The sequence below is a fragment of the Centropristis striata genome, chromosome 8 (genome assembly GCF_030273125.1).
Source record: "Centropristis striata isolate RG_2023a ecotype Rhode Island chromosome 8, C.striata_1.0, whole genome shotgun sequence".
Classification (NCBI taxonomy): domain Eukaryota; kingdom Metazoa; phylum Chordata; class Actinopteri; order Perciformes; family Serranidae; genus Centropristis; species Centropristis striata.
Window position 1 is genome coordinate 18,436,636 of NC_081524.1, and position 22,592 is coordinate 18,459,227.

At 38.7% G+C, this 22,592-nt stretch overlaps 2 protein-coding genes across 3 annotated transcripts in view; both read right to left on the minus strand.

Moving 5' to 3' along the window:
* The window catches only part of otud7b (OTU deubiquitinase 7B), a 56,279-nt gene extending 41,230 nt beyond the window's left edge, over window positions 1–15,049 (minus strand). For both annotated transcript variants that reach the window (XM_059339559.1, XM_059339558.1), the window contains exon 1: window positions 14,874–15,049. The gene's annotated coding sequence lies outside the window, so the exon portion shown is untranslated. The remainder of the gene's footprint in view (window positions 1–14,873) is intronic.
* Window positions 15,050–15,438: 389 nt separating this feature from the next.
* rbm8a (RNA binding motif protein 8A) lies at window positions 15,439–22,316 on the minus strand. Its single transcript, XM_059339562.1, has 6 exons — window positions 21,979–22,316; window positions 20,576–20,635; window positions 19,526–19,603; window positions 18,290–18,426; window positions 16,085–16,221; window positions 15,439–15,870 (listed from the first exon to the last, which is right to left on the minus strand). The coding sequence occupies exons 1-6, from the start codon at window positions 22,043–22,045 to the stop codon at window positions 15,822–15,824; spliced, it is 528 nt and encodes a 175-aa protein (XP_059195545.1). The 5' UTR covers window positions 22,046–22,316; the 3' UTR covers window positions 15,439–15,821.
* Between the last annotated feature and the right edge of the window lie 276 nt (window positions 22,317–22,592).

Below are 22,592 nucleotides of genomic sequence, written 5' to 3' on the forward strand. Positions count from 1 at the left end.
ATGTGGCTAGGTAGGGTTTCCTGTTTTTATCTTTTTTATAATATATTTGTCAAGCTGCTTATTTGTGGCTAATTTCCAAAAGACCTGGTTGAGACCTGTTTTAGACATACCAACTTTTTTGGAATCAGGGGTTGATGTATCTTGGTACTTTCTATGAAAAACCAAGCTATCACGATTAATTGTGATTATTGAGTTCTCATCGTTTTTAAAGATTTTTTAACCCTCAAACATCAACAAACAAGGCTATTGCGTCAGCTAATGACTGAGATTTGAAGAGACTTGAACCTCCACCATTGATGCCCTTAGGTCTCAATCAGGATGTCAGTCTGAGTGCTCTAAATGTCTGTGATAGGTGCAGCTTATTGTCTTCAGAACCACATATATGCATAACTAGAATTACTGCCTTGCGGTTGTATGCCTCCGCCAGCTATCCAAGTTTACATCCGCCTCCATCCAGAGATGTCTACATGTCTGTAGCTATGAATTCTTCACACAACTCTTCCATCCATACAATCACCACAGTTTAAAGGTGGGCACCCAGTAAAAGTGTCAGAAAAATCTAAATTAAGGATGTCAGAGTGAGGCTGATTTTTTACCTTTGAATATAAAAAACATGTAATGGTAAATGGAGTGCACTTATATAGCGCTTTTATCCAAAGCACTTTACACTACACACTACGCTCATTCAACCGTTCACACACACATTCATACTGGTGGCAGAGGCTACCAGGGCACACTGGTGCCACCTGCCACCATTGGGAATTCATTCACACACTGATGAACACAGCATCGGGAGCAATTTGGGTTCAGTATCTTGCTCAAAGATATTTCGACATGTAGGCTGCCATGGTCGGGGATCGAACCCCCAACCTTCCGGTTACTGGACAAAAGCTCTACCACCTCTTTAAATTTTGGCCCAAACAATATTTTGTGAGGTCACAGTGACCTAGACCTTTGACCTCCAAAACCTAATCAGTTAATTCATGAGTCTAATTGGACTGGAGTTTGTGCCAAATTTAAAGAAATTCCCACGGCATTCCTAAAATATTACATTCACAAGAATGGGACGGACAAAGGGTCACAGTACAGTGACGTTAACTATTGACCTCTAAAATCTAAAACTGTTCATCCGTTAATTCAGGTGGATATTTGTGACAAATCTATATCACGTTCAGAAGAATGGGAAAGATGTGAGGTCACAGTGACCCTGACCTTTGATCTCCAAAATCTAATCAGTTTATCTTTGAGTCCAAGTGAACATTTGTGCCAAATTTGAAGAAATTCCCTCAATGAACGTACCTACAAACCTACTACATAATGCCTCCAGCCTCGGCTCTCGCTGGCGCAGAGGCATTGAAAACTTGTAGGAGTGAACTGAGCAAATGTTTCCTTGTTAATTTATTTTCTTAGTGAGTCAAAGCTCCAGTGAAGGGCTTGGCTTCCAGTGGACAATCAATCTCATAAACACTTTCTGAGGAAAAACACCAGAGGAAGAAAAACAAAGGTGTGGCGAGATGGCCGTCCTTCAGCTGTCTTTATCTGCGGAGTGCCGTAATCTGGTTACTGGCTGAGCCCAGCCAGCCTACACTGACTCATTACATAACAGTGAGAGCTACAGCTGGGGAAGGAGGCTGATCGCTGCCTGGCCAAGGAATGGAGGCTAACCAAGCCCTTTGCCCGCTTCTTGCAAAGTTCCTCTCAGCTGAATGGATCAGTACAAAGGAACTGCTGCACTGCAAGAGTTGTCTAAAAACAAGATAAAAACACTAAATCTGCGGGAAATGATCTTGCTGCAAGGACAGATAATTTCACTAGAAATTATAGCGCTTAAATTAAGAAATTAACTCTTAAAACAAGATAAATTAAATCTGCAAGAAGCGAACTGGCCCGAGTAAAGTGCACATTAAATTATTTGTTTCTTACCAAGATAAAAAAAGTGTTAAATAATTGATCTTGATTTAAGAGTTCATTTCTTATTTTAAGTGTTCAACATGTTTATTTCTAGATTTAACAATCTTAATTTAAGAAATCTTGTCAAGTGTAATTATCTGTCCATGCAGCAAGATCATTTCCCTCAGATTTAGTCTTTTTATCTTGTTTTTAGACACACTTTTTTGCAGTGTGCACAGAATGAATCTCTGCTATAGGATATACTGCGTCAGTCCCTCCTGATATATAATGCAAAAGGGTTGGGTTTTTTTTAAAGGATCAGTGGACCCTACAGCCTTGGACAAGAAAATGCACAACAGAGCATAGCAATGCAGAATTCTTGCTTGGTGTAGCATAACATAATTCTATAAAGCTAGGCAGTCCTAGATTACTGACAAAAAACCCCATAAATATACCTTTTATGGCATAGAAAGATAGCTCCGCCTGTGAAGAAAAAGAGGAAGATATCTCATCCAATTTTGTCATTTTCTGCAACATCAGTTGTCCTCAAGGGCGACTGACTGGGTGAACCATGTGATGCAGGCACATTCATTTCCAAGGCCTTGCATAATGCTAAAGCATATGATAAGCAATGCATTGTAAATACCCCCTCTGGCTTATAGGAGTCCGCGTCAGAGAGAGGGGTTTGCATAATATGTGTCAGAATGAATGTGTTTATAAAGCAACTTTAATTTATATGTTCAGAAGAGGAAAAACCAAAAGTTTGTCTTTAAATAAAAGCAAACAACACAAAATGGAATAATTCTGCTGGCTTGGCGCTGCTAGACATTGCTTCCTGTTCTGCTTACAAACTGCTGCCTCACTTATTCTCCCACTCAGCTGAGCAGATGTGCTTTAGCGGCACCGAGGGAGGGGCTCTTGTTTTCAACTGCTATTGGTTCACATCTCAGAAATCAATACGGTAAATTGGAGTGTGACCATTTCCCTGGACAAAAGGAAATGTACTAGTAAACTGGTCATTGGAGAAAAATCAATAGATCCCACTGAAGCGAAACACAACATCCACATGTGAATTACTGGAACTGGTGGGCCATTTCAAATCCATTAGCTAAAAAAATAAGGAGCTTTTGTCTTCAGTGGAGCAAAGAATCCAGATGCAGCTGCAGCAAGGGTTGGTTATCTTCTTCCCAAATAAGGACATTAATTATATTTCACCAGCCTGCACTGTAAAAAGTGTCCAAGAACTTGCAAAGAAGAGGGAATTCACTATTGAAAAATAAGAAGTAAAAGACCAGCCTCCCTACAAGGAAATAAAATTTTAAAAATCCTTCAGCAGGTATATTATGATAACTCTCCCAGATAAAAATTTTTCAGTGTGAAACATGTAGCATGCACATTCCAGCGCTGATGAAGGCTTGACCACCAGCTGGGGGCGTCTGTGTGTGTAATGCGTAAGACAACACCAGCCTGAATGCACACACAGCTGATGTCAGAGATTCCACACCATGCCTGCCCTCTCCGAGGCCGTGCCACTCGAGCTGGTCCAGTCCAAAAAGCTGTCCAGTCATCACACAAAAATTTGCCAAGTCCTGACTTCCCTCTCGCGGCCTCCCCGTCCTGCTTGCTGGCTCACAAACATCCAAATCTGATCCATGTGATCTCCAGCAACCAGCTCTTTTTCACTTATGACAGCTCAAGGCAAAATAAGGTGAGGTAAACAAGATCTACTTACGGATCATGAATTTGACCTCAGTTTTATTGTTTGTGAGTGTATAGAGCCAAAACATGAGTGAACCTCAGGTTGCAGTAGCTTTGAACTGAGCTACTGCAATTGAATAAAGTTCATCTGATCTAAAAATGCAACACCAGGACAAAGGAAAAAAAGACATTCACATAGGGGTGGGCGATATGGCCCTAAAAGATTATCACGATATTTCAGTGTATTTTTGCGATAACGATATATTTGACGATATTAAACTGAACAATATATAGAAAAATATATAGAAAAATATTTTTGAGTCTGTATAAATAAATAAAAATCGTACAACAAAATAAAAATCAATCATAAATCCAAATGTAGTGTAAATTGCAAATCTCAACAGTTGCCAAATACAAAAAATTTACTCTCGACTCTTGAGTATTAGCAAATAATAAAAATAACCATCTAGGGCGTCCGGGGGGCCCCCAGGAGAAAATGATGTACATTTTATAGTACAATGTGATCAATCTCATCCATTTTGAGAGCTTTAGATGTAAGCAAACACCTCACATAACATGTTTCACAGTCAACAGGGCTTTCCACTAGGACATGGAGCAGCCAAACTGTTTGGACTAGATAATTTTTTTTCATAAAAGCCCAAATTTGGTGCCTCTCACACATTCTAATGCCACTATTCCATCATATACACTGATCTTAATCATTGCCTATTTTAATTAATTATTGTAAAGGAGAATAAGGGTTCATCTATGTTTTATTAAAGGCATCTTATTTTGACAGTCTTCTTGTAAATTCTGTGGTGGATTCTGTGCTTTTATTTTGAAAGCTGCATTGTTTAGCAACAGGAAGTAATAGCAGCTTTTTGTGATTAAAACCAAAACAACTTTAATTTTTAGCTAATGTTAGCTCGAGGCTAACGAACGGCATAATGCAACAGCGTGTTTGGGCCGCTTGGACCTCTGACAAGACCGGACAAGTTGATAGGATTTAGATTGGCGCGCACACGCAGATGCACACGAAGAGTAGGTAGGCACGGCAGCTTGCTGTATTCAGCGTGTGTTTAAATGTGTGAATGCACGCGCTGCGCATGTCTCGGAGGAGGACGGAGAGGTGCGGGTCGACAGACACTCTGCTGAGCAGAGACAAAACGCTAAATAACTTTATATTATGAATAGTGTAGATATACTTTCAGTAGCTTGAAATGTGACGTTAGTGCAGCACATGAGACTATAGCGGTCCGCCACAGTCTAGCTCATTAATGGGAAATCCTTACGCCACTACGTCAAGAAGTAGGAATGTTGCCAATATCATGATATGCATTTTTTTTACCCATAAAAAAAATATACCGGTATAATCGTGAACGATATGATATGGCACACCCCTACATTCACACTGATTTGGCTCTCTCGTCACTGTTGTTCATAAGGGCCTGGCCTCCTCAATGCCTATTAGATACTGACTGCTAGCTTCTTGCTAAACCACAGCAATAACAACTGTGAAAGCACAACTCCAGTACCAATGCATGCAGAGAGTCACCACCTAATCTCTGCGTTGCTAGATTTAGAGCAACCTCCTGTTTCAGATGGTCTAAAAATAATCTGCTCATAATCACAGTTTAAACATAGAAACATTGCACTGTGCAGAGTTAGAAACCCGCCAACAAGCAACATTTAAACTCCGTCAGGAACAAAAAACACCCTGGTGAACGCCTAATGTCTTAATTAAAGACAATCATATATTGGTGATGCCATGGGCTCTTTTAAAGTGTGACGACCAAGTACCCGCCCAGTTTAGGCCTAATTTTCTTTGACAAAAAGATAATAATATCCCAGAGGCCGCAATGTTCTCAACACAGAGTTAGGGCGGGTACCCATTCACAGACAGGATGTGCTCAAACCAGGTTAAATGTGACATCTTCAGGTTGGGGTGTGAGAAAACAACAATACACTTGAGTATCGACGATTTTTAATGCAAATATTGACAGCAGCGCAACTGCACAAAAAGTAGTGCCATAATGCAATGAAATTATGCTAAATGCAAATTTAAAAAATCAAGGGATGCACGAAACAATATTTTTGGCTGATATGACGACTCATGACTGATACTAATGAAATAACTATAAGTCGAAGTAGTATATGCAAAATTTGGCTTTTGTAGAACATTTTGTCCAGGAATTCAAATGAAATGCTTTGACATAATCTCTCAAATCAGACGTTTCTAGTGGTGGATCACAAACCAGCTCCATAAAAGTAGATTTTTTTTTTTTTCAAAAACCCGCAATATATCACCTAGTTTATATTATCACAACTTATCACAATGCACTGAATTGTAACCCCTGCATTATGATTCACATTGTATCACCAGATTCTTCCAGATATGCAGCCTTATCTTCCGGTAAATTTGTCCTGGGGATATGGGACATGAATTCAGACAAGACCCAGTCACTGGAAGACGTCGGACTGCTTCATAGTGGTTCCCTTCAACCTAATGTGGACTGATATTCACTGGAGCAAAGTAATAACAGACAAGTTCAGCCAGCTGAAATGGGCAGTATTAGCTTCTAAGCCCAAGTGTTTATCAGAGTGTCTAAGAGCTGATGTCATGGTGCAGCAGTGCATGTAGCAGAGATTTCTGAACTCACTTGGTTCATCAAGTTCGCTAAAAGGCTGCACAGCTCACCAATGCACCCTACTACTTTTTAGTGGAGGGAAGAATTTTCACAACTTAATTTTTGGACAAAACTTCACCAAAGGTGTTACATATATGGATATAATGAAATCAACTTTTTGTTGACCAAATAAATACACCTATCCACAATTTTCCCGTCTAAAACAGGAGGTGTATCATTGATGTGTCAGCAGCTGGTGATTTCTGGTCCATAGTTCCTACTAGGGCTGGGAGATATATCAATATAAAAGATATATCAATATATTTTTAAATGTGATATGGAATTAGACCATATCGCATATATCGATATAGTTCATTTTTTTCCCCTTTCTTTATATATAAATGCTGCCCTTACTTACTAGGGTTTGTCATATTTAGCTCTTTTGTCATTTTCGTTATTCTTTTCTCTTTACTTCGGAAAAAGATTGGCCTATTTTATTTCATAGGCTATTTATATTTAAGATATTTTATTGATTTAAATGTGCACTTTATGGAGATTTGATTTGAAAAAAAGGTACTCCTGTTGTTATACAGTATTTATGTTCACTTAAATAAAAAGTTTCAATAAAACTACTTGTGACATGTCGTATTTGGCTTTGACTTTGACTGAACATTTGCTCTCACTTTACAATAAAAATATCAGGATATATATCGTATATTGATATTCAGCCTAAATATATCAGGATATGACTTTTGGTCCATATCGCCCAACCCTAGTTTCTACCATTCAGGTCTGAGAAAACTATAGGTAAAATCACATATTATTATATGTTCTCTCTTCAGAGGTGACAAAATACTCACATATTTCGGTTCTTAGGTTTTAAAACCTATATTATTGACAACATTTAACATTTTGCCTATATCTGTCTTTTATTCGGTATTTTAAGAACTTTGTTGTTCTATTAAAACACCCTAAATGAGTAGCGGGGTGACTTGAATTTAACAATATGTAGAATAAAAAGCATTTTAATAAGAATATTCTGTGATTATCACTGAAATTACATGTGTAAGCTGGCAGTCTTTGCTTTATTTTATTCTTTTATGTCCATCTGCTGTGATGGTTTATTAGGAAGTCTATCAAAGCTGGCCTCAGAGGTTCCTTGTCTGTGCCCGGAGCATGTCACTGCAGTCAGGCCCAGTAATCACCAGTCAAGGAGTGCTAATTAACAGCCACATGAAGCAGGCTGCTGTGGAGAGGGCTATAGGGGACTATAAGTGGCATTCCCACAGTCCACACAGAGACCGCATTACATTGTGCACAGTGTGAGTGCGGTGGACATCTGAAACAACAGAAAATGTAATGAGGGTATTTGATCCTCAACGTGAGCGAGGGGAAGTGGAAGCTAATCTGCTATCAGTGGATACTGTTTTGGTGATGTGCACAAAAAGAAGAAAAACAGAAACAAAACATTAAGAGTGACTGCTGCAGAGAGCATCCAGTGCAACGAGTTGTTCTGCCTCTGAAGGACAGCAGCACAGAGGTAGATGGATAAATTGCTTCACTCTGTGAGCATTATGTGTTGGTTTCAGCATTCCAGAAAGCTGCCAACCTAAACTCCAGACTCTGTGGGTGAGAAGTACTCATTCAGCCCTGGCGGCCTCTTTATCGATTTCTAGCCTTTGTGAAGAAATACAAGCCCCTGCAATCATCTGCACACTGCTTGCTTATTTATTAGCACTAAGCCTCTACAGTAATAACCGAAATGATGAAAATAATAAAGTGTAAATTAAATCCAGGCACTTACAGTTAAAAACATCTACACTGTTGTGATAAAGGGAAAATAACTGCAAGTTTTAAAGAAAAACAAGGTTTCTGTTTTTTAATTTTTGTCCAATTGTCCAAATGTAGTGATGCAATTTCTATCAAAATCATACACAAAAGACATCGATCCTATTGTGCAAGCCTTAAAAATAGAGAGAAATTACCCTCTATATTGTTCTTGGGCATATTCATAGATTAAACTATACACTGGCAACAAATTATATTTCTGGGTTGGCAATGACGCCAAAAGATCCTTTTTGCTTGGTGTACAAACAATGAGCTTGTTATTACATAATTCACATTTAGAAGGCAAGCGAGGTGACTCCTGTTTTAATTTGCATATTAACCCTTGAGGAACATGAGACATTTCCTCAACACTGACTTGAATGTTAGGCTGTTTTAGAATGAATTTAATTTGTTCCACTCATGCAAAACAAAATAAGACTGATGTAAGAGAGACAGTGGGTTTTAAAAAAAAGGGGTTGAATATTTAGACTGGAAATGGAGCGACAACTTGTATCCCAAAAAAAGACTGATTCAAACGTTCAAGATCTCCTCCTGCTAAGTCAGCCTGAATGTGAAGCCAACCAAGCCGAGTGAGATCTAAAGCCAGTGGCTAAACAAGCACCAGCCTCTGCAGGCGGGCAGCACTAATGCTCATGTGAATCCCCACGTGCTTCAGGCCAGGCCCTGTACGCAGCAGGGTGACTTCACGTCACTCCCTGTGTGATGTCATAATGGGTGACAGGCTCCTCATCAGGGCTGTGTGTGGGATTACTCCCGCTGTCCTGGATCAACAGGGCAGGGCGGGGAGGGAGGGACTGAAGTCTTCTAGTCTGCACAGGAAACTACACTTCTGTCCACAGGCCAAGGTGGCATCCAAATCTCATTATTCACCAAATTGTTGACATGCTCGGGCGATACCTGGTGAAATCTATCAACGCTACGGGACACTCTGACAGCTACTAACAGCCACTACAACCCTCCTGTGCAGCCTTTGTTGGTTTATAAATCCATCAGCTGTCAGTTGTTTTCTATAGTTTCCTGTCTTGTGAAAAACTAACACTCTGAAGTAATTATTAGATCCCACTGAAAAATGCATTTTCAAAGCAACGCAGTAGATTAGGGCTGGGCAATATGGACCAAAAGTCATATCCCGATATATTTAGGCTGAATATCAACATACGGTATATATCCTATTTTTATCGCAAAGTTAGAGCAAATGTTCAGTCAAAGTCAAAGCCAAATATGACATGTCATAAGTAGTTTTATTTTAACGTGCACATTTAAATAAAAAAACTAAACTAAACTAAAACTAAAATAACTAAATATGACAAACCATAGCAAGGGCAGCATTTATATATAAAGAGAGACATTTTTTTAAACTATATCGATATATGCGATATGGTCTAATTCCATATCACATTTAAAAATATTTCAATGTATCTTTTATATCAATATATCGCCCAGCCCTACAACAGATCACCTGCAGGTTAGTGTGTGTGCCTTATCAAATCCTTGAAGATAATATTGGTTTAATTCATGTGATAAAAAGCTGTCATATCGTATTGTTGTATTACTTTATGACTAACATTGGTACCTAAAAAGATAACAACTTGGAAAGTGTGGACAGGTTTGGATATAAAAAAATAAGGTCGACAACAACTCATGGCAACAAGTATGCAATGTAAAAAGAAGATAATTGCAAATGAAAGCAGCACAGCAAACCCATTTCCACCCGATTTTACATACTTGAGTACAAAGAGAGACAGAAATTATGTGACGATAGAGCAGTAGATATTTTTAAAGTCCAAACATCAACAAGACTTAAGATTAGAGCTGCAACTAACGATTATTTTCATTATCAATTAATCTGTCGATTATTTAAACAATTAATCCATTGGTTGTTTGGCCAATAAAATGTTGTAAAATATCAATGAGGGTTTCCCAAAACACAAGATGACGTCCTCAAACCTTGTCAAATCTTGTCTCTTGTTTTGTCATAAAAGAACAAAGAAACCAGAAATATTCACATTGAAGAAGCTGAAAACAGAGAATTTGGACTTATTGTCTTTAAAAAACTGCTCAAGCCAATTATTCGATTATCAAAATAGTTGGTGATTAATTTAATAAACGATTATTGTTCGATTAATCGAATAATTGTTGCAGCTCTACTTAAGATCGTATCATGTCAAAAATGTCTTAATCTCAGAACTACCCTGCAGTATCATGACATAATTTTAAGGCTAAGCACCCATTCCTACCACAGGTGCTGACCAAAAACAGCTAAATCATTTTAGAATATTGGAGAATAACTTCATAGTTGTGATGGTATTCAGTTGTAATAAATGAAAACAGTAGAAACAACGGCAAATACTGCTTGATATAGCATGCAACATAAAGTGATCAACCTTACTTGCTATATTAAATTATTGACTTCAAAATTGTACACCCTTGTATTACAGGCCAGACAAAATAGTTTAGAGGTTTGGCTTGGTGCAAGTATAATCATCATCAACTCTCCACCCTGCACTGCATAAAGAGGAGATAAAGGTGACGAGCATAAAGTAACTGATACAGCAGGCTCTCATTACCATAGCTTCTCTTGTGGGAGTGGCGTTTCATGCTGTATAGAATTTAAGGCGGCTCAGTTTGTACCATAAGGCTATCCTCATATAACCGCTCCACCCTGATTTACAGTCACTTATACTGTATTTATAACTGTGTGAATTATTTGGAGCACCCTGAAGCTCACCTGGAGGGCGGGCACTCTAAGTATCAGGGTTCCAACTTTGCATCCTCTCTCTTACCCCCTTCACTGACAATTAAGAGGCATAGACATCCAGTTATCCAAATATGAAACCAAAGCCTTTAGTGATGGCCCTAATATCCACAACATGTTATTCACAGTCAAGCAGCTGCTGGCACCCCAGGTAGATGCCTCAGCTCCATGTCTCTCCACCCTGACACAAACAGCCTGAGGCACTGGCTGGTTGCTGTGTCACAAGACTGGCAGGCAACCAGCCACGCTGGGGAGGGTGGGGCTCCAAAGAGTTCTATGAGTTGCTGTCTGGACACAGAGGCCTCTCGGAGACAAGCCACCTATTGATCCCCGTCTCACTGTGCCACTGTGGGGACGAAAGGTAGTTTTGGCTTTCGTATCACATCTGCTCCTGTCTTTTTGAACGGCGCCACTTAGAGATGAGAGCACAGATGCGTGGCCGTACGGATGTAAGTTTCCTGACATGTCATTTCTACATTCTGACTATAACGAAGGCTGCACGGTGCCCTAAGAGAAGCAGAAGCGATGCTAAGAATACGCTGCAAAACTGAGCGGAACATGTACACTTGACACAAAAGTCATGTGTTTGTCCTACTAACCTGAAGAAGCACTCATCTGCTTACTTATTAATCTGACCGTGTTTGAGAGATCCTATGGGAATACCTCCCATGGCCAAATGGGCCCCGACTCTGAAACTGACACTGGATCCCTGACGCACACACACATATACATACACACTTAGTGAGCAGCTGTTTAGGGGAGCCCAGCGAATGGCGAATTTAAATTTTCATGCCCTCTGCGTTGCTGAAGCAGCATGGTCACCCTATGAAACACTATATATATATATATATATATATATATATATATATATATATACACACACACACACACACCAAGGCAGTCATAACAGCCACAGCAGTCCGGCACATAAACAGTTAACAAGATTCATGCTAAAGACATTAAGGATGCGAGAGGATATGAGAGATAGTAACATAAAACCTTTGAAAGAAGTCATACTCCAGACATTTCCCACAGAAAAGACAAACAAGTTTAACTAACTGCCTGCTCTGTGAAACTATAAACTGAGGCTCAAAGGAGTTCATTGCTGCTCTACCCTCCATTGTGTAATCATATAACTTTGCTATGTGTCACATCAAAACAGTGTGCCGGTAAACTCACTGCCACCAGGTCTGACAACTTTATGACTTGAAGACGATAGCTGTATGACAAACCCTTCTCCACAGCTGTTACAAGTGCCTACACTTTACTGATAACTTAGGAAACATTTTGCCCTTCTCATCCCCAGTTTTATCTGTATCATTTTCAGCCGAGACAACTGTGAAATGCTTACCGCAGCCCATTTGAATGCTGTTGGAGGTCTCTGTATGATAAGCTGAAAGCAGCAAGCCACACATTTCCATTTCGATGAAGATTCAAATTGTTTTAAGCTAATCACAGCGCAACAAAGACTTTAAAAATATTCTGCCTTGTTCTTCAACACTGGCAGTAGGTTGTGAATGGATTTATCTCCTTGTGCACTGATGGATAGAGCCATTCAAGCACACTGTACACTGTGTTTTTGCTGTGTTGACTGGCAAATGATATTTTAGCTTTTACACCCTGCCAGTTTGGAATCTGAATTGCACAGGCGAGGATGCTACACCCTACTTAAAATACTTGCCCGAGGTGCTCACTGTGCTTCTGTATGCCTCAATATGTTCCTGGAAGTGTTGAAGACTTGCAAAATGAAGCCTGACAGTGCCATCTCACACACCTTTCGCAGACAGGATGCACCGAGATATGAATACCTTTTTCATCTTCTAGCCACAGTGCATGGTGGACCCCAGAACCATACAATAATGCATAAATATGTGGCTGATCAGCCGCCACCTGCAACCCATATTTACTAGCATTAAGCTGGCAGTTTAATCTAGAGCTGCAACAATTATTCAATTCATCGAACAATAATCGATTATTAAACTAATAGTCATAGTCCTTCATGACAATAAACTGAATATCTCTTTGGTTTGTGGACAAAACAAGAGATTTGAGGACGTCATCTTGTGGCTTGGGAAACGCTAATTGATATTTTTATACACTTTATTGACCAAACAACTAATCGATTAATCGTTTAAATAACCGACAGACTAATCGATAATGAAAATAATCGTAAATTGCAGCCCTAGTTTAATCTAACTTTCCACACTTGCTACTGCTCAATAGTCCTCTTTACAGCTGCCAGGCCGTAGTTTGTGTGTGCTGCATTTCAAACATCACTCTTTACAGCCACTAGAAGAAATAAGTACAGGTGGGAGGTCTGGATGCACTTCATTTTTCTACTACACCACAATACCTAGCTCCTTTAAATGCCTAGCTCCTTTAAATGCCATTAACCTTGCAAGTGGAGGTTTCTACTCACTGCTGTGTGGCTATATAACTTTATTAACAACATAAACAGTCCCTGCGGGTCAGGTGCAGTGAGGAACTTGCACCTCTTGTCCTACTTTTCATGTTGACTGTCTGTGCTGGTGTGCCAGCAAACAAAAGAGCTCACAAATACAAGACCTGAATAATTGAAGGCAAAGTGTAATGCAACCCTCTCTCATCGTGTTGATGTGGGAAATGACGGCAAATAACCCAAGTCCTAGTTTCAAAACGAGCATGACAGGGAGTGAACCAGCCAGCTCAGGCAGTAGTCACACATATGTGACTGCAAGGTTTGAGAAGAAAAGATCTCTGCAGGCTTCAATTAGGTTATTAAAAATGTAATGTCAGCTTAATTAAACCGGTTTGTTTTTTTATAGAAGTTAGGTAAGAGTGTAAACTCCAACAATTTTCTCCAAGCTGGTGCTTTAAGTAAATGTTATATCACACATGCACCTAAAATAAGAACCAGGCTCTGATGTTCTGAATCGTGACTGCCAGATATTAGAAAGTAATCTCTACTGTTTAAGTTCATTCTTAAAAACTGTGCAAGAGAGCTTTTAGAAAAGTGCCCTCTCATCTGCACGTCAAATGACCTTTAGGATATGGATGACAGCATTATTTTACAGTGCTCATTTTAGAGTTTGTTACACGTTATTCTCCCTTTTTGACATTTGCTGCTATTGCAACATTTTGTAAATGAGGGAATGTCAATCAAAGCAGTACGCTGTAAACAGAAATGTGCCTTTAATTTGATTCCACAGCGGCTAAAAAAAGATACGATTTGTTAAGTTAATTCCTAATGAACAAGATCGCTGGAAGGTTGGTAGGATTAATGACAAACTCTGATATGATGATTTCAAAACCTTTCAGCATCTTCAAAAGTACCAGATGGACTAATTACCAGGTACTTTCTTCGTCAACCCCTCATGGGGGTATTTTTTTATTAGAAGTTAGGGGAAAGAGTGTAAACTCCAACAATTTTTTCCAAGCTGGTGCTTTAAGTAAATGTTACATCACACATGCACCTTAAATAAGAACCGGGCTCGGATGTTCTGAATCGTGACTGCCAGATATTAGAAAGCAAGCTCTACTATTTATGTTCATTCTTAAGGCAATAAACATAACTAAACAACTGGGCCGATATATATCTGACACCTCATTCAACACAACTTAAAAAATGCAATGCAATGTTTAACCAGCTATAGTTGACAGCTCACAAAGCTCATGTAATGTCTGTTCGCCAACCTGCTCACTAAATAGATGAAATGCTACTTATGATGGCTTGTCCTAAACTCTGAGCCAGCTATTATGGCTACGACTATTCTTTGAAACAAAAATATCAACGAACAATACACATGCTTACATAAACGCATTTGAGGCGTTCAAACGCATGGGGTTCATGCACCGTTTACACACCGGAATAACTTTATTTTTCACGCAACTGGTCATTTAATCACCCATTCAGGAAACAAGAATATGTGCGCATGAATTCCCCCTGCAACCAAGTGTTTATTATATTTCAGTAAGTAGACCGAACCGTAACGGTTTGGCTAGCAAGTGGCTACTTCAAGCCTGGCTAATCAGCAGCTAACGTTAGCTCGTAGCTAGAGTATCCCTTTACTGCTTACCTTCAACGGCCTCGCAGATGGTTTTTTCATCGTCCCATTTAGTTTTCCAGCAAGTACCAACTTGTGAATACCAAACACGTTTCCAGCACCACTAATTCCTAACTTTTTCACATCTTCATAGGTGGAACTACGCGTAAAATCCCAAACCGGACCACCAGCGACAAAGTAATTTCTCCACCACTTACAACAACAACGTCAAGCGAGGAGTTTAGCCCGCCCCCTCGGGATGAGCCAGCCAATCAGAGAGAGGAGTCCATTTGATTGGCATTTAGAAGAACCAATGGTCATTCTCGGGGTCTTTGACTGATGCTCCCCAATTGAGTAAACACCAAATGAGAACGACACAGTACAACACATTCGTTTGCCAATTGGCTGCAGAAAAATAAAGGGCAAGGGGTTTTGTCCAAGTAGCCTATGAGTGTGGCACTCATAGTCCAGAGTGACAGGTGCTTTGGAGTTGACAAAATAGCTGGGGCGGGCACCATCGCCTCGGTGAGGTCATCTGGGATGATGTAAACTCTACGTCATTAGCTGGGCTAAATAAAAACACATCAGGGCACGAGTGAACCTTTGAAAAAGTTTAATTTTTCCCCAAGTAATATAAAAGAAAATGCAACAAACACATTGAGAAAACATTTTGAGGGAACCACAAACATGCACTACCTTCAAGTTGAATGTAAAATCTGTTTCAATGACAGAGCTGAATGGATATCCTTCTTTTGTATTGTATAGCAGCATAAGCAATTTACAAAAAAAAACTTTTTTTAAAAATGCTGCTGCTAGGCCAATTTCTTATTTTGTTAATCTCTCAAGAAGAGAAATTGCTTATCTCAATATTCAAAAGAAATGATGCCATATAACTGTGACTCAAAAATATTGTACAAAACTGAATTTCTGAGGAGAAGATGAGAGGATTATTAACTGCCCATCAGAGTGACAGACAACGCCTCAACGCCGCCTCCTGTCCGGACTTCTGCTACGTCTCCGGCCGCCAGTTCTGTCAAAAAACACAATTCAGTTATGAGTTGTTCTACCAAAAACATTGTACTTTTAAATCTCTATTTGATAGCTTAAGCAGCTGTAAACATGAACAGCTGGGTAATAGAGGAAAAAATACATATCCTAGCAACAACAACATGTTGACAATACTCCCTTTACTGGAAAGTTACTTTCACCACAAACACTCAGATAAACACACACACGCCCCTCACCTCCTCTTGTTCTTGGGGGGCCCTCTGACAAAACCCCAGTCAACACTGATAGGCTGGCCCATCATGTCCTGACCGTTGAGCCCTTCCATGGCAGCCTGGGCCTCTTTGTATGTCTCATACTCCACCAGTGCATATCCCTGGGAACAGTCATCAGGACAACATGTGAGTCACTGCACATTTATGGCATAATTGTTTAGGATTTTGGTTAACATTTAAATTTACAACACAGCACAAAACTGGGCTAACTGTCCCTCAGTAACCTTATTCACTTCAGGCACACTATTGTTAAAGCATGTTTTGGAGTTGGCAGAAAAGCTTTCAATGCATCTTATGTCTTTGTCTATAGCATTGAAGAGATTACCAATAAAATGTATAACAAAGTTGCTAAATTATGTAAATATTCAAACAGCCTGTAATGAAAACAGACGTTGATATTTGACTGGAGAAAGAGTTGCAGGGAAAAACACTTTGTTCTTACTTTATATTTAAAACAATGCTGCCACCTTGTGGATTAGAGGAAAATTGTAGCACATTGTACATTTGGACAGCAATGGTCAAAGTGTCCCTCATGCAAGTCAAGTCAATTTTATTTATACAGCCCAAAATCACATATATTGATGCGGTGAGTGTAGAGCAGATACATCCAAAACTGCAAAGATCTGCAAAAGCTCTGATCATTTTAATTTGGCATTTTCTTGGCATGTCAGCATATTTCCCCGCTTTAAAATGTGCAGTGTAGTTATTCTAATCCAATAAATGTTTTTTTTTTTGTTTTTTTAAATCAAATATAGCAAATATCTTCTCAGTGCGGTGAAAAAGTAATGTTCATACACGGTGCTGGAGCCTGTTCCATAAAGATAGTTTAGTAAATAAGCCAGGTTTATTTAGTTTACTCTGACTCATTTTCAGTTTGTTTGGCTCCATAAAGCAAATTAAACTGGTTCTGCAGCACAAGTGACTGAGCTTGAGCTATGTTGAATTTCCTGTAATAAACTGCAAATAAGTCAAAGTTGGCGAGGAAAAAAGCCTGTCTTATTGAGTAAACTTGCCTAATGGAACAGGCTGCTGGCTCTGTAAACATGAGACAAAGTGGCTTCGAATGTGATTCCAGCCAGTGCATTGGCAGACGGTGCCAGAGAGAGAATAAAACATTTAAATTTAAAAAAGCAGATGGGACTGGTGTAATTGTTTGGGTGGTGCGTTAAAACATCAAATATCTTTTGGGACTCCAAATAAAAAATAGAATAGTTAGAATACAGCTAATGTGATTTGTTTTTATAAACCAACATTAGCAGCATAGACAACAAGGTTTACTTGTAAAGAAAAATAATTCTAAGGTGATATTTTTATAAATGTACATAATTTAATAGCACACATGCAGCATGACTTTCTCTCGATTTCACACAAAAAAAAACATTGCTTAAGCAATAGTTGGTGTGATTCATAGAAACTTGGGCAGTTGTTATATTTTCTTGTTGAGTCAACATGAAGTTTGGAGCTTCTCTGTGTAATTTTAGCCAAAGAATGAAAAACAAACATTTGGCACATTGAATGGCATTCTGTTTTGGCTTTGAACTTGTCGCACAATGCTTTGTGGTGTCACCATAAATGGTCAAACAAACTAGTGGGCTGCCAAGTATTGTGCAAGCAGTTGCAGGACACTAATAAACGCTACATGTTTGTGCTCAAAAACTTTTTTAACAAAAAATAATTGTTTCGTTCTTTACTCATTCTTAAGTTAGATAGACTGAATACACCTTATTGTAAGAGGGTCAACAAATGATGTTTCCAATTTGTCATCATTACTCTTTAGCAGTGGAGCTACTGCCATGCACGATTGTACTTGCAATGCAGAAGCTCAAATATTTTGTTGAGCTCCACAGGAAAGCTGTTTATTTTGAATTGGAGCAGTTTTATGTCTAATCAAATGTTTTCTCACCTATATTTAGCAGAAAACTGCACACACAGGTTAAGATCCAAGTTAACCATCAACTGAATAGTTTGCAGAACAAGTTGAGGTGTACTTTGAATAATTGTGTTGTAAAAGTAAACATTTATCATCTATTAGAGCAAGTGGCCCAGAGGGTGTACCAAAGGTAAAAAAAAAATACAGTATAAACGAGCAAGTGTGTTAATCTCTTTTATGAAGTGACAGACACCTTGAAACTCGCAAGCATGCTAATGATGTGTGGTCATCTGTCTCACCTTGAGGTAGCCTGTTCTGCGGTCAAGGTTGAGATGCAGGTTCTTGATTTCTCCAAACTCTGAAAATTTGTCATGGATGTCTTCCTCGGTGGCCTCCTCGTGCACACCAGTCACAAACAGGATCCAGCCCTCCACAGCTGCCACAAGAAAATCCACCAGGGGTCAAACAATGAAACAAGCAGCACTTTCAGCTAGAAATAAACTAATGACATAAGTATTGTTATGCGGAGTAAAGCTCTCCTCTTATGCAAAATGTTCAAGTAAACACTGGTTCAACCAACCTAAAGCCTTCTGAGCTCTTGTTTGTTATTAAGATATGATTTGTTAAGTTTAGTCCTGATGAACCAGATCGCTGGAAGGCTGGTAGGATTAATGACTTAACAATGATTTGATGATTTCAAAACCTTTCAGCACCTTCAAAAGTGCCAGATGGACTAATTACCCAGTACTTTCTTGGTCGACCACTCATAGTGGTTGGGACCCCCAGGTTGGGAACCAGTGGCCTTTATGAATGGAATAAACCGGCTAAATAAAACAAATCTGTTCGATTATACTTAATGTTAACCTTAATATTGATGTGGCACACTGATTAAATCAAATCAAAATTACTTTATTTATCCCCATCAGGATGACAATAGATTATAAAATTTTTCACCATGTGTGACTTATATTCAAAGTTTGTTGAGTTGTGGGGTCTGTTCAGGCAGTGAAAAATGCGATCATTTTGGACTAAGAATATAAATAAATAAATAATAATTCGAAATACAATCGGGACCTCGCAGGTCGTTGCCTGCTCGGGCCCTAATTAATGAGAAAATGTAAAAATGGCACTCAATATCAAAAGGGTTGTTGACCCCTGCAGTAGATGTAGTATACATTGTAAACTGATTATTTCACTTCATCACATCAAATTAGAGGTTACTGTGCAATAGGCAGCCAAAGTGACGCTACATGACGACAGAATGGTGACTTTTTAAGTACTAGAGTAGAGTTTAAAGCTTTTTCAAGCACTTTATTCACAATCCAAGCCAACCTTTGAAAAAAAACACATTTAAACTAAAGTGGGACTTCCAGCACCTGCAGGAACACAGCATTTTTCTAAACTCAATTTCGAGAATATTTTTTTGAAAAAAGAAAAAAAGAAAAATGGGACACTTCAGGGCCACAAATGTTTCAATTAGACTCTTATGTTATCTTGAACCAACGGTAATCTTTTATACAAACTGTAACACTTACATCTCTGAGGGCCCGGCTCATCTCCATCCTGCTCCACAGTATCGTAATCCTCTTTGATTCTGGACCTGGCTCCTTCCTCTGGAAAGAGCAACACACAGAAATATTAACCCTCTGAAATCTCGGGCTATTATGTCCTTTGAAAAATCTGTTAAAAAATCTTTACCATGACATGTTGGTATCAGTTTTTTCAGCATTACCTCACCTATATGTCCTGACAATTAATTTTTAACTTAGACTTACTTGATAAAAATGTTGAACCCAAAAGAAAAAAAGGAAAACTGTTGTACTGAAGGCCACTTCATGTGAGGGTGCAGGCCATATGTGGCCCCCGGGCCTCCAGTTGCCCATCCCTGATCTTAAGTGTGTAATGGCAGTCTGATAGTTACACAATTAAACCCCCCCCCCCACCCCCCCCAACACAATAAAGACGTGCAAATAAACATTTCCTTTGTAAAATGTAAAATCAAAAACTGTAATATTAATTAATAAATAAATGCAGGCTATTTAAAATGCACTTCATCTTAAAATGAAGCGTAGGAGACGTTATCTTCTTCCATTTTTCCAACCTGTGTTATGATGACTGGGATGTTTAGCTCCACGGTCATTTAAACTTGCTGCAATTTTTGTTCAACGCGGCTCAAAATATTATAACATTTTCCCAACTTATCTGCTTTCTGCTTCTGATCCTGAGTCATCATCCTCTTTGCTCTTAAAAGTGGAAGCTTGCACATAACATTGTTGCATTATATTGCACCTGTGTTACAGTGTTTCAGATTAATTCAAATGCAAGAGCGAATTCTTCATGTGATTATTTTATTACATGCCACCTTTAATATAGCTATAAAAAAGCTTATTGCATTTTGGGGTTTTTAAGGTGTGAGGGATTGGGGATGCGTCAACCCGGTTGGGACAAAGAAGGGGTGTGAAGCTAAAAAAGTTTAGGAACCACTACGCTAGAGGGTTAAAAAAAAAAACCCACTGCTGCCTGACCAGCCTAACAAACTATTAAAAAGCTGCAAAATGAAATTAACATGAACTAACTGAACTGACCTGAGCCAAAGCCTCTTCCTTTCCTCTTCTTGGCTTTCTCCTTCAACTTGTGGATGCTCTCTGGGGAAAGAAAATGAGATCAAGTCACAATCTAGCAATCCATTCTGATACACCTTCCTTTTAAAGTTTAACAACAAGCTAACTGAATTAATATTTGTATGTGATTGAAACTCTGCTGATAGTTTCCATACAGTTATTTGTAGCTGTAGCTACAGTTAAATAAAAGCTTATTAAACAAAAGCATCTCAGTACGTTTAACCCTTTGATGCACAACATGGGTCTAAAGTGACCCGACTAAGTTTTTATATTCTATATCTTTGCAATAAATTAATTGCATCATTCAGTATTGCAGATTTTCCTCAAATAACTTGTTTTTGATCATCATACATACTATTTTTTTGTTTTCATTTCTTACTTTTTGAATAAAACCACTTTTTTTTTTTTTTTTAATCGCTACGCTTCTAATGCACAAGGTCATTTTTGACCCATGTTGTGCATCAGAAGGTGTTTATTTGTTGTCATCAATTCACCAATCACTATTTTAAAACCTGACAAATAACACACAAATATTAACTATCCTATTTTGCTAAGTTGGTGTTTTTCGGATGGAAATTATTATTTGGTGGCTCTAATAAGTCTCAAATGTTAAAATGTGTGATTTTCCAATGTAATCTGGTGGTTCTAACAACTCTTTTTAAGTTAAACCTTAAAAATAAGACAAGCATAGTTACACATATACTCAAATTGAGTGCATCACTTTTTGTATCACTACGCTTCTAATGCACACGGTCATTTTTGCCCTATATGTGAAAACTTGATGTAGTAATACAAAAAATATTTTTCTTCATAAAGCATGAAAGGAAAAATGGATATAATGATCTGTTGTAATAATAAAAAAAGATATTCAAACACACAGCCAGAATGAAATAACATGGGAAATGAATGCGGGTCATTTTAGACCCATGTTGTGCATTAAAAGGTGTTTATATGTTGTGAATCTAAATGCGTTTAAATATATATGGCCTAGAAGTTATGTGTAGTTTTGTTAGTTTATCTTACTATTAGCCGGTGGCTACGCATGCTAACGGCGGCTAACAACATGCTAAGTGCAATTAAAGTGATAGAACCCCGTTTATAAATCCCGCTCTTGGGTTTTGGTAACATACTTATATGTTTTATAAAAAAGAGACCGTAAGGGTTTAGAACACCGTTTGAATGAATGAAATGCGTTGTTAGCTTCTTATTAGCTTGTTAGCTTGTCTCAGGCCTGCTACCACGCAGTCAGACAACTCGCAGCTTCTTACAGCCGCGGTCGTTTCAACGTAGAGCTCCATATTCACATGGTATCTGAACGACGGGTTTATGGAGCATCTGAACCAGTGGGTTTAATATATTTTTATTACCGTCACCATCCTCGTCCATAGGAAAGTCCTCGCCTCCCGCTTCGTGAAGATCCAGTACGTCCGCCATGATGCCTCTGTGTCTGTGTGTGTGTACGAGACTGACTGACGCAAAGTACGTCTCTCAACAAGACGCAACAGGCGCGAGGACGTTGCCAGAAAAAGTAAAGAAGTACAGTAAAAACATTTTACATTCTGATTAAAACAGAAAGCACAACACGGCCTCCCATATTTTACAGTCTATGCTCCCATACCCAAAACAACACAGTCAACAGTTCATCCCAATAAGTTCACTGTAACCTATTTTTAATACGTTATTTTTTCTACACGTGCATGCATTATCTACAGTAGTACTTGAGTAAATGTAGTTAGTTACATTCAAGCATTAGTATGGGGAAACAAGGGCTGTTTGTTTGCAGTATTGTCATTAAATGGAGGGTTTACCCCCAATTTAAAAAATACAGATTTTTCCTCTTGCCTCTACTATTTATCAATCTAGATTGTTTTGATGTGAGTTGGCGAGATATCTGCCTTCTCTTGAAAAAAAACTGAGTTGATTGTACTCGGCGTGTGAAAAATACATATGAAAATCTCAACAGCAGTGTCTTTCTATAAAC

Excerpts from the sequence above, each read along its gene's own strand:
- rbm8a (XM_059339562.1), bottom strand. The coding sequence starts at position 22,045 with ATGGCGGACGTACTGGATCTTCACGAAGCGGGAGGCGAGGACTTTCCT. Across the intron at positions 18,427-19,525 it reads TGAGCCGGGCCCTCAGAGAT|CTGTGGAGGGCTGGATCCTG; the intron begins GTAAGTGTTACA and ends TTCTTGTGGCAG. Across the intron at positions 16,222-18,289 it reads GCAGAACAGGCTACCTCAAG|GGATATGCACTGGTGGAGTA; the intron begins GTGAGACAGATG and ends GACTGTTCCCAG.